This window comes from Ostrea edulis, chromosome 7, assembly GCF_947568905.1.
Source record: "Ostrea edulis chromosome 7, xbOstEdul1.1, whole genome shotgun sequence".
Lineage (NCBI taxonomy): Eukaryota > Metazoa > Mollusca > Bivalvia > Ostreida > Ostreidae > Ostrea > Ostrea edulis.
This window is the reverse complement of record NC_079170.1, coordinates 21,492,988-21,508,058: the sequence shown is the minus strand read 5'-3', so window position 1 is coordinate 21,508,058 and position 15,071 is coordinate 21,492,988. Positions and strand designations below refer to the sequence as shown.

At 34.2% G+C, this 15,071-nt stretch overlaps 1 protein-coding gene across 1 annotated transcript; it reads right to left on the bottom strand.

Moving 5' to 3' along the window:
• Window positions 1-2,408: 2,408 nt before the first annotated feature.
• LOC125656909 (uncharacterized) lies at window positions 2,409-14,820 on the bottom strand. Its single transcript, XM_056143668.1, has 2 exons — window positions 14,712-14,820; window positions 2,409-6,204 (listed from the first exon to the last, which is right to left on the bottom strand). The coding sequence occupies exon 2, from the start codon at window positions 6,186-6,188 to the stop codon at window positions 4,521-4,523; it is 1,668 nt and encodes a 555-aa protein (XP_055999643.1). The 5' UTR covers window positions 6,189-6,204; window positions 14,712-14,820; the 3' UTR covers window positions 2,409-4,520.
• Between the last annotated feature and the right edge of the window lie 251 nt (window positions 14,821-15,071).

Below are 15,071 nucleotides of genomic sequence, written 5' to 3'. Positions count from 1 at the left end.
TTTCAATTTAATTAACATATGCTTATAATTGATATGTAATTAGTGTGGTGGAGGTTGTTGAAACTTCCATATTAATTTAAATAATTGGTATAACTTGTAAAATGAAAGTGGGCGGAGTTTATATCTGTGCCTTCCAATTTATTTACACATATTAAATGTGAGCGGGGTTTAATTTAACCGCTATATGTAATTGACATCTGCTTATTTACATAATTGGTATAATTAGTGTGGAGGAGGTTGTTGAATCTTGCAAGTTATTTTAAATAGTTGCTATAACTTATATAGTAAAGTGGGTGGTGTTTAAATCCGAGCCTTCCAATTTATTTACATAATTGGTAGGGCTATATAGTGGAGGTTGTCGAGCCTTCCAAGTTATTTACATAATTGGTATAACTTATATAGTAAAGTAGGAGGACTGTCGAACCTTCCGTGTTAATTTAAATAATTGGTATAACTTGTAAAATGAAGGTGGGCGGAGTTGATATATGTGCCTTCCAATTTATTTACGCATATTAAATGTGAGCGGGGTTTAATTTAACCGCTATATGTAATTGACATCTGCTTATTTACATAATTGGTATAATTAGTGTAGAGGAGGTTGTTGAATCTTGCAAGTTATTTTAAATAATTGGTATAACTTATATAGTAAAAGTGGGTGGAGTTTAAATGCGAGCCTTCCAATTTATTTACATAATTGGTATGGCTATATAGTGGAGGTTGTCGAGCCTTCCAAGTTATTTACATAATTGGTATAACTTATATAGTAAAGTAGGAGGAGTTTAATCTGTTTTAGTACCGCCATTCTATTACTACTAGAAAACATATTTTACAAGAACCCAGTCATTTCTGTTTTTGATTCACTTTTTCAAAAATTAGTATTTTTGAATATGTTAATTACTTGATATGTCATTGTTCTTGAAATTATATCAATTGAATTGTTATTGTGTTTTTGTTTTGTAATGACAGTTTATATAGGATCCCTTAATTTCGAGCAGACAGTGCCAAAAGTGTGCCGCAAGTTTGCTGCAAACTGTGTGCCAAAAGTCTGCAGCAAGAGTGTGCCGCAAACTGTGTGCCAGAGGAAAAATTTGCATACGAAAAGTATACTTGCGGCAAATATGCCGCACACTGTGTGCCAGAAGTGTGCTGCAACTGTGTGCCAGAGGAAAAATTTGCATACGAAAAGTATACTTGCGGCAAATGTGCCGCAACTAGTTGCAGCAAACTTGCCGCAAATGCGCTGCAAATTTGCAGCAACTGTGTGCCAGAGGGCTTATATTTTGGTAAGGGGCTTTATATCGGTCAGATTTGGCTAATTTAGTACATTCTCTCCCTCACATAGTTAAATAAGTTCGTCTGTGTTCTTGTAAGAATAATCAAATCCTAAATTTGACTTTAAAATTTTAATCAGTGTTGTGGTTTGCAGTCGGTTATAATATGTATTCGATACCATAATTTATATTACGTATGCCTAAGTAATGTGTTTACATTATGTTGTCCCGGTAGCACGACTTTACGCGTCTTTAATTTGAAGAGTTCCACTGATGGAAATGATAAGTATTCTAACTTTCTTGTGGGTGGGAAAGCATTTCTTAATAAATCCATGTTTCACAATAATATTAAATACCTTAATGACCTTATCGATGAAGAGGGTTTGTTTCTGACTTATGAATCTTTCTGTAACATTTATACAAAAGTAAAAATCAATTTTTTAGAATATATGAGTGTCATAAATGCTATTAAAGAATGGATGAAAAAAGTCAAGTTTGAAAAAAAATTAATTAAATTAACAAACCCTCTGATTATGTCGAGTATATACACTCTTCTACGATGGAAAAAATCTAGACAATTTTATACTCTTCTCAATCAAAACTGCACAGAACCTACTGGTAAAAGAAAGTGGAATGAAATATTTGAATTAAATGACACAGAATGGAAAATGATCTTCAGATTGTCCTTTAAAGTTACAAGTAATTGTAAACTGCAGTGGTTTCAATACAGAATTCTGAACAAAATTTTAGCTTCAAACTCGAACTTATTCAAAATCAAAATTAGAGATGATAAGAATTGTACATTCTGTCAGATAGAAGAAGAAACAATTGAACATTTGTTTTGGGAATGTGATATTGTTCAGCATTTCTTAAGAGAATTTGAAGTTTATTTTGAACATAAGACCAATCTTCAAATATCAATAACAAAAAATAATTTTATTTTTGGATTTTTGGATGAAAAGAAAACTATACAAAATAATTTTGTTCTTTGGCTGAAATATTATATCTATACTATGAAGTGTAAAGGAAAGACACTGAATGTAAATGTTGCGATATCGCTAATGAATACATTTTATGAAACTCAGACATATTGCATATAAAAATGGTGAAAAAGATTTGTTTGACACCTGCTGGAACTGCTGGAATCAATTATTTCATTGAGTGTTTGTTTGTTGTTGTTGTTTACTTTATTTTTTTTTTTGTTTAATTTTTTTTTTTTTTTTTTTTATAAATTTCAATATATATGTACCTTTTTAAAATATATTAAATAATGACTGAATTCATCTCTCTCTCTCTCTCTCGGAAAATAATATATACATATACCTTTGATAGTTTCTTATAAACATTTTGTACAAGTTTCTTTGCAGAATGTATGTATATATATTTATATATACTGTATATATGTTTAAAAAAAGAATAATAATAATAAAAAAAAACTTCAGTATAAACTGACAAAAAAAAAAAAAAGGTTTACACATAAACACTATATATTAAGATTGGCCCTGCCCTGGAGTCAGAACCTCTACCATGGGAAACATGAAATTTACAATTTTGGTAGAGACCTTCCAGCTCTACATTAATTGCTATGCATTTAGTTTTTCATAAAGATATGCAGTTGTAGAGAAGAACATTTTTGAAAATTCATCAAAGTTTGCCCCACCCCTAAGTCCCCAGGAATCCTGAAAGTTACAACTTGTCTCAAAGATACTTCATACCAAATTTGAAAAGAATTGGAATGGTAGAACTCTTTATCAAGAAGTTAAAATATTCTATTGTTAACACATTTAATAACTGACCATTTTGGCCGTACCCTAATATCAAAACCCCTACCCCTGGGATCATCAAATTTATAATTTTGGTAAAGGACTACCTGCTCTTTCTAAATATTCAGTTAGTTTCAATTTAGTACCAATAGAATTAAAGATGTTATTTAAGTGTTTTACACATAAACACTATATATACTAAGTTTGGCCCTACCTTGGTGTCAGAACCCCTACCCCGGGGATCATGAAATTTACTATTATGGTAGAGGCCTTCCTGCTCTACAGCATTATGCATTTAGTTTTTCTTAAACATGGTCAGTTGTAGAAATATTTTTGAGAATTGGCCAATTTTTGTCCCAACCCCAAGTGTCCTGAAATTAACAATTTATGTCCCCCTTGTTCCAAATATAATTCATGCTAAATTTGAAAAGAATTGGAATAGTAGTTATGAAGAAGTTAAAAATGTTCAATTGTTAACGCACAATGAATGACGACCAATTGCAATAGGTCACCTGAGTTCACTCATGTGACCCCCCAAAATTTCAATTTTGGCAGTTTTTTCCCAGCCTAAGATCCCAAGGGTGCAGGAGTCCTAAAATCAATTATTTAATATGTCCCAAAGATGCTTCATACCAAATTTGAAAACAATTGGAATGATAGATATCAAGAACTGGATTTTTAGTCTAGAAGTTAAAAATGTTCCATTGTTTGTAACTAATGACAAGCAATTGCAATAGGTCATCTGAGTTAGACAGGTTTTATCCAGCTTTTAGATGTTACTACCTAATTCATATTCAGCGGAATTTTTGAAAATACAGTCATTTCCAGGGTAGGAGGTGGTGACATCCCCAAATTTCAGTATCTCAAAATAAGCACATATATGAATTGATTATCATCTAAAATCATGTATATTGTAATCTTGAATTATGGAAAATGACTCAGAATAAATATATGAAATTCTCATACAATTCTATGTAGTTTCTATACAACATGCACAACTTCAGGGAAATTTTTACCTGGGGAAGGGGAAATATTTATTTGTTGTCAAAGGGGGAAACCTGGTACCCTTTACTGCTAGTAGTAAAAAGAACTAGGTGACCTAAAACGTGAGGGGGAAATGTGCTATTTTTCAAAGTCAACAAGGGGATGATAAATTTTTATTGCCCATTTTCTTGAGAACCATAAAAAGAATGCGACAAGTGGATTAATTTGCAATATGCAATAATGAATGGCAATATTGCATATATGGAATCACTACAATCAGCTATTCAAATGATGACAAAAATTATTACATGGATTCTATAGATTTAAAAGATGTGTGTTACTGCATTCCGGTTGCTGAAAATATCAGAAATACATAACATTCAGTTGGAATTCAAAAATTTATATGTATCCAGCATGTCCAATGGGTTTTTGTATTCATGAGTCCAAGAATATTTACTACAATTCTGAAAGTGATATTTTCAACACTGAGATAGCAAGGATGTTACTGTAGATATTTGATTTTCTTCACATTTCCACTAACATACTCAGCAACAAACAAGTTGTCACTTTTGTCCACACATAAACCGTATGGATTCTTCAGATCACAGTTATCTATATAGCGGAGGAACTGTCCATTCTGGTCCAGAATGTGGATACATTGGTTATTACTGTCTGCTGTCAGGATCTGACTCTGACTGTCTGTTGTGATTCCGCAGGGTTTGAATGCTTTGGTTTTGGTAGTAGAAGAATGACCAGTGTATCTAAATCGAAGTTTACCAGCCTGATTGACCACCACTACTGCACCAGCTTCATAGTCAGCCACACATATATCCAGGTTTCTGTTCTCACTGATGTATTTAATGCGAATATTTCCTGAATATAGAGGCTTACCCTCATCATCATATTGGATTGTTTGTTTCTCTGTGGAACCTGAGTAACGGACAACTTTGGATTGTGTTTCATCATCACTGCATATGGTAACCAGGAGATCACCAGAGGAGGTGATACAGAGATGGCCAGGTCTCCAGCCCTGTAGTCTGATCACCTCCTCTGTCTGTCCACTCTTCACTTTATTCACAGTCTTTGTTAGCCAGTGAGAGTACACTAGATCCCCATCACTTGTCACTGTTATATCACGTGGCATTATCCCTGATTTTGTTCGGATTGTATTGATAACTGTACCTTGAACATTAAAGCATTTCATTTCACTGACTTGTTCACTTGTCCAGAATTCTTCTTCACTCAGACAGGTAACATTGCGGAGTTTTTTATACCCAGTATACATTGTAGTGACAAGCTCTGGTTCATCCATCAGTTCTTTGGGTGAGGTTTTTGATTTCTTCAGTGTGTAGCCATTTTCATCTGTCGTGAATGATAATGGTACCAACGATCCCAGTGACTTGTATAGCTGTTCACTGTCTATCGGACTAAATGTAGGCAGTGAGACTCGGACTTTGGGAGGAAGTTTTCTGAATTCTTTGATTTTGGATCTGTATTCCATGGTCACAGACACTTCATTGGATTCCTCCATTTCCTTCAGAGTAATCAGTGATTGCTCAATAAGGGACTGTATCTGCTTAATTTCATCCAAATGTTTCTTCAGAATTTCCAGGTGTTTGATTTTCATCTCTTCTATTTCATTTTTCATTTTGTTGATGACATTGTCAATTTCTTTGTGCCATTCCTCTCCATGTTTTGTAACTACTGTTGTGAATTTCACATATTCTCCATCCAAGTTAGTTATTTGAGTTTCTAAATCAGTGGCCATTTCTTCATATGTTGGAGAAATAATGTTTTCTATCTCCTCTGAATCTTTTGTAATGTCTGCTTTTCGTTTGTTGTAGATTTCGGAAAAAATTGAAAATGTATGACCCTTGTGTTTATCTGAGGACAACTGGTTATCAATGCACAAAGAACAGACAGACATGTCACATTCCTTACAAAGTAATTCACAGACTTTCTTTTGATGTGTACTACACTTTGGATAAATCAAGGTTGATTTTCGATTTTGGAATGGGACGACTTTGTGTTTTTCATAGTCATCAGCAATGTGTTTTCCTATACAAGAAAAGCACAGGTTGACGTGGCAGAAATCACAGTACATCTGTACTGTAGCTGTCTCACAAAGGTCACATCGGACGACATCTTGGGCACTGTGGCGGGGGTCCATGGCTATTTTAAATATTCTACAATTTAAAGAATATGAAATTTATTAAAAATCTCACAAGCATTTCGATTAAATAAGTATACCTGTTAGAGTGTTATATTAGATACTCATTACAATAAAGAAATCCTTTGATCAGATATTTTCAATTCTTTGCAACAGTTAAAATTGACTTAAAGGTTGCAAAATCTGATAAAACAGCCACATCTCACTGAATGAAGTGTTATCTTACATTTTTGTGAAATATACATAGTAATATGTACTAATACATGTATCTTGATAATTGAGAAGGTGTTTAAAAATTCTGCAACTTTATATCATGTATTACAGCATATTTGTTAATATACAATTATGGACTGTTTAGCAGGGAGACATCACAAATTATCAGGTCTTAGTAGGGTTATCACCCGAGGTCGCCTATGCGCCCAAGGGTGATAACCCTAATCGGACCTGGTAATTTGTGATGTCTCCCTGCTAGACAGTCCATAATAGTTTTATTATCCTGAAGAATCTGAACGTTAAAAAAACTATCACACATTTATTGACTTGTAGCATGTATCTTTTTTTTTATTATTATTATTTAAATCGTCAACAGATTCGTAATAACTCTGCAGAAAATTCTGATAACTTTTCAATAGTTTTCGAGGGGTGAAATCAATGTTACCCTCAACTACATACATTATTTTGTTTTACACTCAATGTCATACATTTATTAGATATAAGATATATGTTAACGAAAGCAAAACATTGAGGTTTGAGAAAGTTAAACGAGAGAAAGCTTTCAATTGTGATGTCACAGTAGAATGACGCAAAAACATTACGTCAAACGTAAGCGTTTCGTAACGTATTTCAAGACAAAAACGTAAACATCAAGTGAAATGCAAAATTGCATTAGAATGGAAATATTTTTCTTGTCGATTGTTATTTGCGACCGTTAATGTTGACGCTGAAGTTTATGATTTATGATCCTGCATATTTTCAATTATTTTTTGATAGAGCTTTCTCGCTTGTGCCATTAGAAGTTATCTTATAAAGGGAGACAACACAGTTGTCACCCTGCGCGTGAGGGAGACATCACGAATTGTTTCCCTCCATGTGACCAGCCCTCGACCAATGAAATCGACTGTATTATTCTGAAGGATAATAATATACAATTATTGCTATTTTTAAGGTCAATACGATGATTTAGACACCCGAAGAGTACAATATTCACCGAGCCCGAAGGGCGAGGTGAATATTGTACTTCGAAGGTGGCTAAATCATCGTATTGACCTCAAAAACAGCAATAATTGTTTTATTATATGATTAAATGATTAAACAAGAGGCCCATGGGCCACATTGCCCACCTGAGTCAATTTAACACATGGAAAATGAATTTCCCATTGTTGTTCCATTAACTTTTCAGGAGCCATGTCAAATTTTAAGAAACCTGATTCTGCACTATGTTGGGGAAGTTCAGGTACATTTAAATACTTCTGGCTCAGAGGTTCTTAAGAAAAAAGGTTTTCATAATACAGTTAAAACCAATGTAAAAATAGTTTCTTTGATAATGTCTGCATCTGAGCTCCAGGTGTCATGACTGTTACACACGTGATTTTGCATTATGTCAGGTATCTTCTATGCAAGTTCAAACTTCAACAAACTTGAATTTGAACTATGTCATAAAGCCATGATATGAACAACTTATATCTGCATTATGTCAGGAAGCTTCCATGTAAATTTGAACTCATCTGGCTCAATGGTTCTTGAGAAGATTTTTAAAGATTTTTCCTATATAAAAACATATAAAATATGATTTCCCCTATTGTGGCCCCACCCGACCCCTGGGGGCTATGATATGAACAAACTTGAATCTGCATTATGTCAGAAAGCTTCCATGTAAATTTGAACTCTTCTGGCTCAATGGTTCTTGAGAAGAAGATTGTTCCTATATAAACACATATAAAATATGATTTCACTTAGTGTAGCCCCATCCGACCCCTGGGGGCTATGATATGAACAAACTTGAATCTGCATTATGTCAGAAAGCTTCCATGTAAATTTGAACTCTTCTGGCTCAATGGTTCTTGAGAAGAAGATTTTTCCTATATAAACACATATAAAATATGATTTCACTTAGTGTGGCCCCACCCGACCCCTGGGGGCTATGATATGAACAAATCTAAATCTGCACTATGTCATAAAGCTTTCATGTAAATTTGAACTCTTCTGGCTCAATGGTTCTTGAGAAGATGATTTTTAAAGATTTTTCCTACATACACACATATAAAATATGGTTTCCCCTAGTGTGGCCCCACCCGACCCCCGGGGGCCATGATATGAACAAACTTGAATCTGCATTATGTCAGGAAGCTTCCATGTAAATTTGAACTCTTCTGGTGCAATGGTTCTTGAGAAGATTTTTCCTATACAAATACATATAAAATATGGTTTCCCCTATTGTGGCGCCATCCGGCCCCTGGGGGCCATGAAATGAACAAACTTGAATCTCCATTATGTCAGCAAACTTCCATGTAAATTTCAACTATACTGGTACAGTGGTTCATGAGAAGAAGATTTTTAAATGACCCCACCCTATTTTTACACTTTTGTGATTATCTCCCCTTTGAAAAGAACCTGGCCCTTAATTTGAATAATTTTGAATTCCCTTCAACTAAGGATGATTTGCATTAAGTTTGAATGAAATTGGCTTACTGGTTCTGGAGAAGAAGATTTTAAAAAATTTTCAGTGTATTTTTACTGATTTGCTATTATCTCCCCTTGGATAAGGGGGTTGGCCCTCATTTGAACAATTTTGAATCTCCTTCACCCAAGGATGATTTGTGCCAACATTGGTTAAAATTGACCCAGTGGTTTTGGAGAAGAAGTTGAAAATGTAAATGTTTAACAGACCGACGGAGAGACAGACAGACAGACAGACGACGGTCAAAAAGCGATCAGAAAAGCTCACTTGAGCTTTCAGCTCAGGTGAGCTAAAAACCCTTCAAGATTGTCAGGAGCATAGCTACCTTTACGCAAATACGCAACTGTGTACACATCATTTGCTTGAGAGAGGAATTATAATTTTCAATCAACATCATGTCGATTCAATCAAATTTAAAGTCCTTTTTGAATTTCAAATTTTCAACATCATATTGAATATCACTTTGATGTATATATTATATATTTACATTAGTACACGGATTTAGTATATTCTTTGTTATCAGAAACATTTACGATATACACAAGTCGAAAACAACGAAATATAAAGCGGACAATACAATTCGCAAAAAATAAAATAAAAATGTAAAGTCAGTCCAAGTACACACGGTGAGTTGGCACAATGAAACACCTAAGAAAGATATTTTGTGTCTTGTTTTGGTTTGGAAATTGACAAGAAACACTGTTTCTACGCACAAAAATACTTCAGTGATTGCATTGGTAAAACCCAGGAGCTTCTGGGGGCTTTGCCCCTGGCCCCAGTCTCAAGGCGGCCACCATACCCCTTGCCGTACTATGCGTGCACTTCATTTTCGTTCTGGCTACGTGCCTGAGATTGTTCTTTGCTTTAATTGTAAGTTTCAACGACCTATTTTTGGTCCTATGTGGAAAAAATTCCTCATGTTCACCTGAAAGGTCTATTTTTAGTCCTATGTGGGAAAAATAATTCCTTATGTTCACCTGGAAGGTCACGTGCAGGTAAACATAACGTAGTACGATTTCTACATTGTTGGATCTCGGCCAATGAGAGAGCTAGGAATTATTCAATCATATAATAATCCAAGTTAATATTCTTACATTTCAAGATATTCAAAGATCATCTCATGTATGATGTATTACAATTAATCATCATGCATTGGATAATATTTAACATAAATTAATATTGCAATTTCACCACTATGAGCTCATCAAATTGAAGTAAAGGAAAATATTGGAAGCCAGACATTGTTTAGTCATGTTCTACAGATACTATTAGCTTTATATGAACGGAGCAAATGTATTTCACCTCTGAGAAACATAGAAAAATATGACCTTATTATAATAATGACTGTTGACAATTCTTAATAACTAATAGATACAACAAACTAAATGTAAATATTGCTTGTTTTGATAATGATAGTAGTATAAGCTAATTGAAGATTCACAATGTACTCTTTATATCTGACACACATGCATTTTATAAGATCCATTCCCATATTTCACTACCACACACACACACAATGATATATATATCTGGGACACATGCATTTCATAAGATCCACTCCCACATTTCACTACCACACACACACAATGATATATCTGAGACACATGCATTTTCTAAGATCTGCTCCCCCATTTCACTACCACACACACAATGATATATATCTGAGACACATGCATTTTATAAGATCTTCTCTCACATTTCACTACCACACACACACACACAATGATATATATCTGAGACACATGCATTTTATAAGATCTTCTCTCACATTTCACTACCACACACACACACACAATGATATATATCTGAGACACATGCATTTTATACGATCCGCTCCCACATTTCACTACCACACACACACAATGATATATATCTGGGACACATGCATTTTATAAGATCCGCTCCCACATTTCACTACCACACACACACAATGATATATCTGAGACGCATGCATTTGATAAGATCCACTCCCACATGTCACTACCACACACAGACAATGATATATCTGAGACGCATGCATTTTATAAGATCCTCTCCCAAATTTCACTACCACACACACACACAATGATATATATATATCTAGGACAAATGCATTTTATAAGATTCGCTCCCGGATTTCACTACCACACACAGACAATGATATGGAGTACAAGCTTTCCTAAGAAATTGCAGATAAATAAGACCAGTTGTTTATATTCCAGCAAGAATTTATCATATCACACTTTAATACTAATTTTGGACAAGCTTTAAGGCCTGTATGTGCATGTATACCTGGGTATATACTTTGAAATTCATATGTATGTTTTCAAGTTAGGAAGGAAAAGTGAAGCATACACAAGTTGTACATATCCATAAGTTACATACAATTCTTAATAACTATTAGATACAACAAACTTAATGTAATTAAATATTGCTTGTTTTCATAATCATATGATAGTAGTGTTAGCTTATTGAAGATTCACAATGTACTTTTTATCTCTGAGACACATGCATTTGATAAGATCCACTCCCATATTTCACTACCACACACAGACAATGATATATACCTGAGACACATGCATTTTATAAGATCCACTCCCATATTTCACTACCACACACAGACAATGATATATATCTGAGACACATGCATTTTATAAGATCCACTCACATATTTCACTACCAGACACACACATAATGATATATATATCTGGGACACATACATTTTATAAGATCCATTCCCACATTTCACTGCCACACACAGACAATGATATGTAGTACAAGCTTTCCCAAGAAAGAACATTTTCATTTATATGGAATCATTGACTTATCAATCACTTCATTGCAATATTCAGATTTTGAATGAAGCTTAAGATGTTTCATATCTTTTGCCTGAATATTAGAGGAGAAAAAATAAAGATTTAAAAAATATTCTCACAAATATCATGTTTAGTGTAATTAATATATCTGAATTGATGATTTCAATATATATAATGCATAAAATTTGTTTCACAGAGTAGATAAAATGTAATATTTTGAAACTTCCAGGGATCAAAATTAACTTTTTTCACTACTAGCAAATTTTAGCTAGTGGATTATTTTCCAACTAGCAAAATTGAGCTTTTACTAGCATTTTTCAATCGATTACTGTTTTACATGAATTTAAGAAAACAAGCATGTCTCTTTATCAAAATTTTGGGAAAATCTTTTAAAATCTCCTTTAAGGTATTCAATGTATAATGACCATGTTTCATATCTAATAAATGGATGGTGGAATTTTTGTAATCATGGTATCATTTTGAAGGGTTCATCAAATAAAAATAATCCACCATAGGAATTTTCAAAATTTTGTTTACTGCTTGATTTATTTCACCTAGAATTTAACATTGAAGTATATGGGAAAAACATGTTTTATTACAATATTTTAAAAAGAAATTATATTTTCACAAAAATCTCTTGGTAGAAAGTTACATACACTTTCTCTTAATGAAAATATGAAATAAAATTAATCATTGACCACACACATTTTTAGAAAATTAGATTTTTCTTATTTTTACAAAGGGCAGGCAACTCTTCCAAAAAGTCTTAAGTGCAAAAAGGTCAGCTTCTAATCATTTACCAGTCATGTGAATTTCATCTGCTTCACTTTCATCATTATTTAACAATAAACATTTATGTTGATCTATATCCTTCAAAATTGTTCATTATCCTTTCATTATACACGGAATACCTTAAAGTGCGATAATAAAAATAAGATTGCGAATTCTTTCATTTAAAATTTAATGAATTATCAGACAACGTGCATGCGGTGAGGGTCATAGGGTACACTTGTGCGGCGTACTCGCTGTCCAGAGATCTACCACCTATTTACAGCACCATGTGGATTGAAATCTTGAAGACTGTTTGCGCCAATTCAAACTATATGTTCAAAACTTTTGGAAATTTCATCTAAAAAAATTCTAGTTGAAAAGAAAACCCCGCAAACTCGAAGTGTTTGACTATAGAGTACAGAAGGACACCGCGTGAAACGGTGACACTAACACTGTCATGTGTTGTTTCATGTAGACAGGGACGAGATTAACATGCTTGCTATTTAAATCAGACGTCTCTGAGATGTCCGAAGTAGGCCATCTTCGACATCACTGACTGAGATGACCTTGGCCTTAGTTATTTATTCGATCCACGTTTACTTTTTCAATACTTGTATATTCATTCTGTAAAGCATTTCTATGCACAAGACAAAATTATTGTAAACTTCAAAGTACAGCCAATAAACCGAGGAAATCCGGGAAAAAGATCGGGTTTTTTTCACTCGCAAAAAGTTGCGATCACTTGTGATTTTTTACTCGCAAATTCATTTGTTCAACTCGCATTTAGCGAGTATTTCCCCTTAATTTCGTTGCCTGACTTCGTCATAATGTAACCATACGTATGGAACGTTTAAACCAAGAGGGGTTGAAAGAACGCAATTCTGGATTCTTGCTGAAATAACGGTTAGGAAATTAAGATAAACATGTTTATTAATACTTGTTAATCCATCCATTTTTAAAAAAAATTGAAATGCAGGAAGATGTGTGACTTCAGTATTTTCCTTTGATTTATATGCTCATAAATTCTAATATTTTTCGATAATTTTTTAATGACTTACAACCTAGAATCATTATAGCTTCCAATCATCGATCGACCAATTAATTAGACAAGTTAATGAACAATTTGTAGCAAACCCGCACTTACAGCAACGAAGCCCCTTTTATTGTTTACACCCGCCAGGTACAGGTATACAGACATACAAGTACAGGTACACAGACATACAGGTATACAGACACACATGTACAGGTATACAGACATACATGTACAGGTGTACAGACATACATGTACAGGTATACAGACATACATGTACAGGTATACAGACATACATGTACAGGTGTACAGACATACATGTACAGGTGTACAGACATACATGTACAGGTATACAGACATACAGGTATACAGACATACATGTACAGGTGTACAGACATACATGTACAGGTATACAGACATACAGGTATACAGACACACATGTACAGGTATACAGACACACATGTACAGATATACAGACACACATGTACAGGTGTACAGACATACATGTACAGGTATACAGACATGTACAGGTATACAGACATACATGTACAGGTGTACAGACATACATGTACAGGTATACAGACACACATGTACAGGTGTACAGACATACATGTACAGGTATACAGACATACATGTACAGGTATACAGACATGTACAGGTGTACAGACATACATGTACAGGTATACAGACATACATGTACAGGTATACAGACATACATGTACAGGTATACAGACATACATGTACATCCCATTTTGCGTCTGTGTAAACAATAGCTCTCACACTTGTTGCTCCATTGACCACAGATCGCCGTTATACTCGCTGCTCCAATGAGTAGATATTAGTCTACTATCTTTTGCATTTTGTTTTTATTCCATTTTTTATAAAATTGTTGGGGCGGCAGTCCGGTTCACAACCTGTGTCACCAGTATACATGCAGGCATTGCATGGACTTTTGAGTCATAAATTCTCTATCAAGTATTGAAAAGAGAAAAATGATTTTTCATTGGCCTGTCATAATCTGACTATGATGTATACCACCTACCCACGTATTTAAGGGAAAATACTACCCCCTAGGCATAATAAAAACAATCGGCATCTAGCCTAGTCAGCATATTATCAAATTTCTTGGAATTCCCCTCCCTCAACTTTCGTTTTAATGGTTTGTTTATTACTGCTAAGTAATCCGATGCATAGATAAGACCGACATTTTGATGAAGAGATGTTATTCCTATGATTTATCATAACGTTACCTGTAGCATTACACTTCTCTGTATGTTGAATGGATTGTCGTCTCGATTTTTCTGCCTGCCTAAGTCAATCTAGTACTTGAGGCCAATGAATAAAGATTTTTCAAAATATTTATCGCTTATAAAATATACGTATAACGAACCCGATAAGACTAGTGTTCAAGAAGTAAGTAGCCTGGTACCCGAGGCCTTCCGATGTTCAAAGAACGTTAGCCTGGTTCCCGAGGCCTTCCGATATGCAAGCACGAAGGCCAGGCACTCACTGTCGAATGGATTCTTCCACTGATCAAAATCCAATATGGCGGACTCAATGGTAAGTAATTGGAATGTACGTAAATGAGCGTATCATGGCTTAATTAGCTG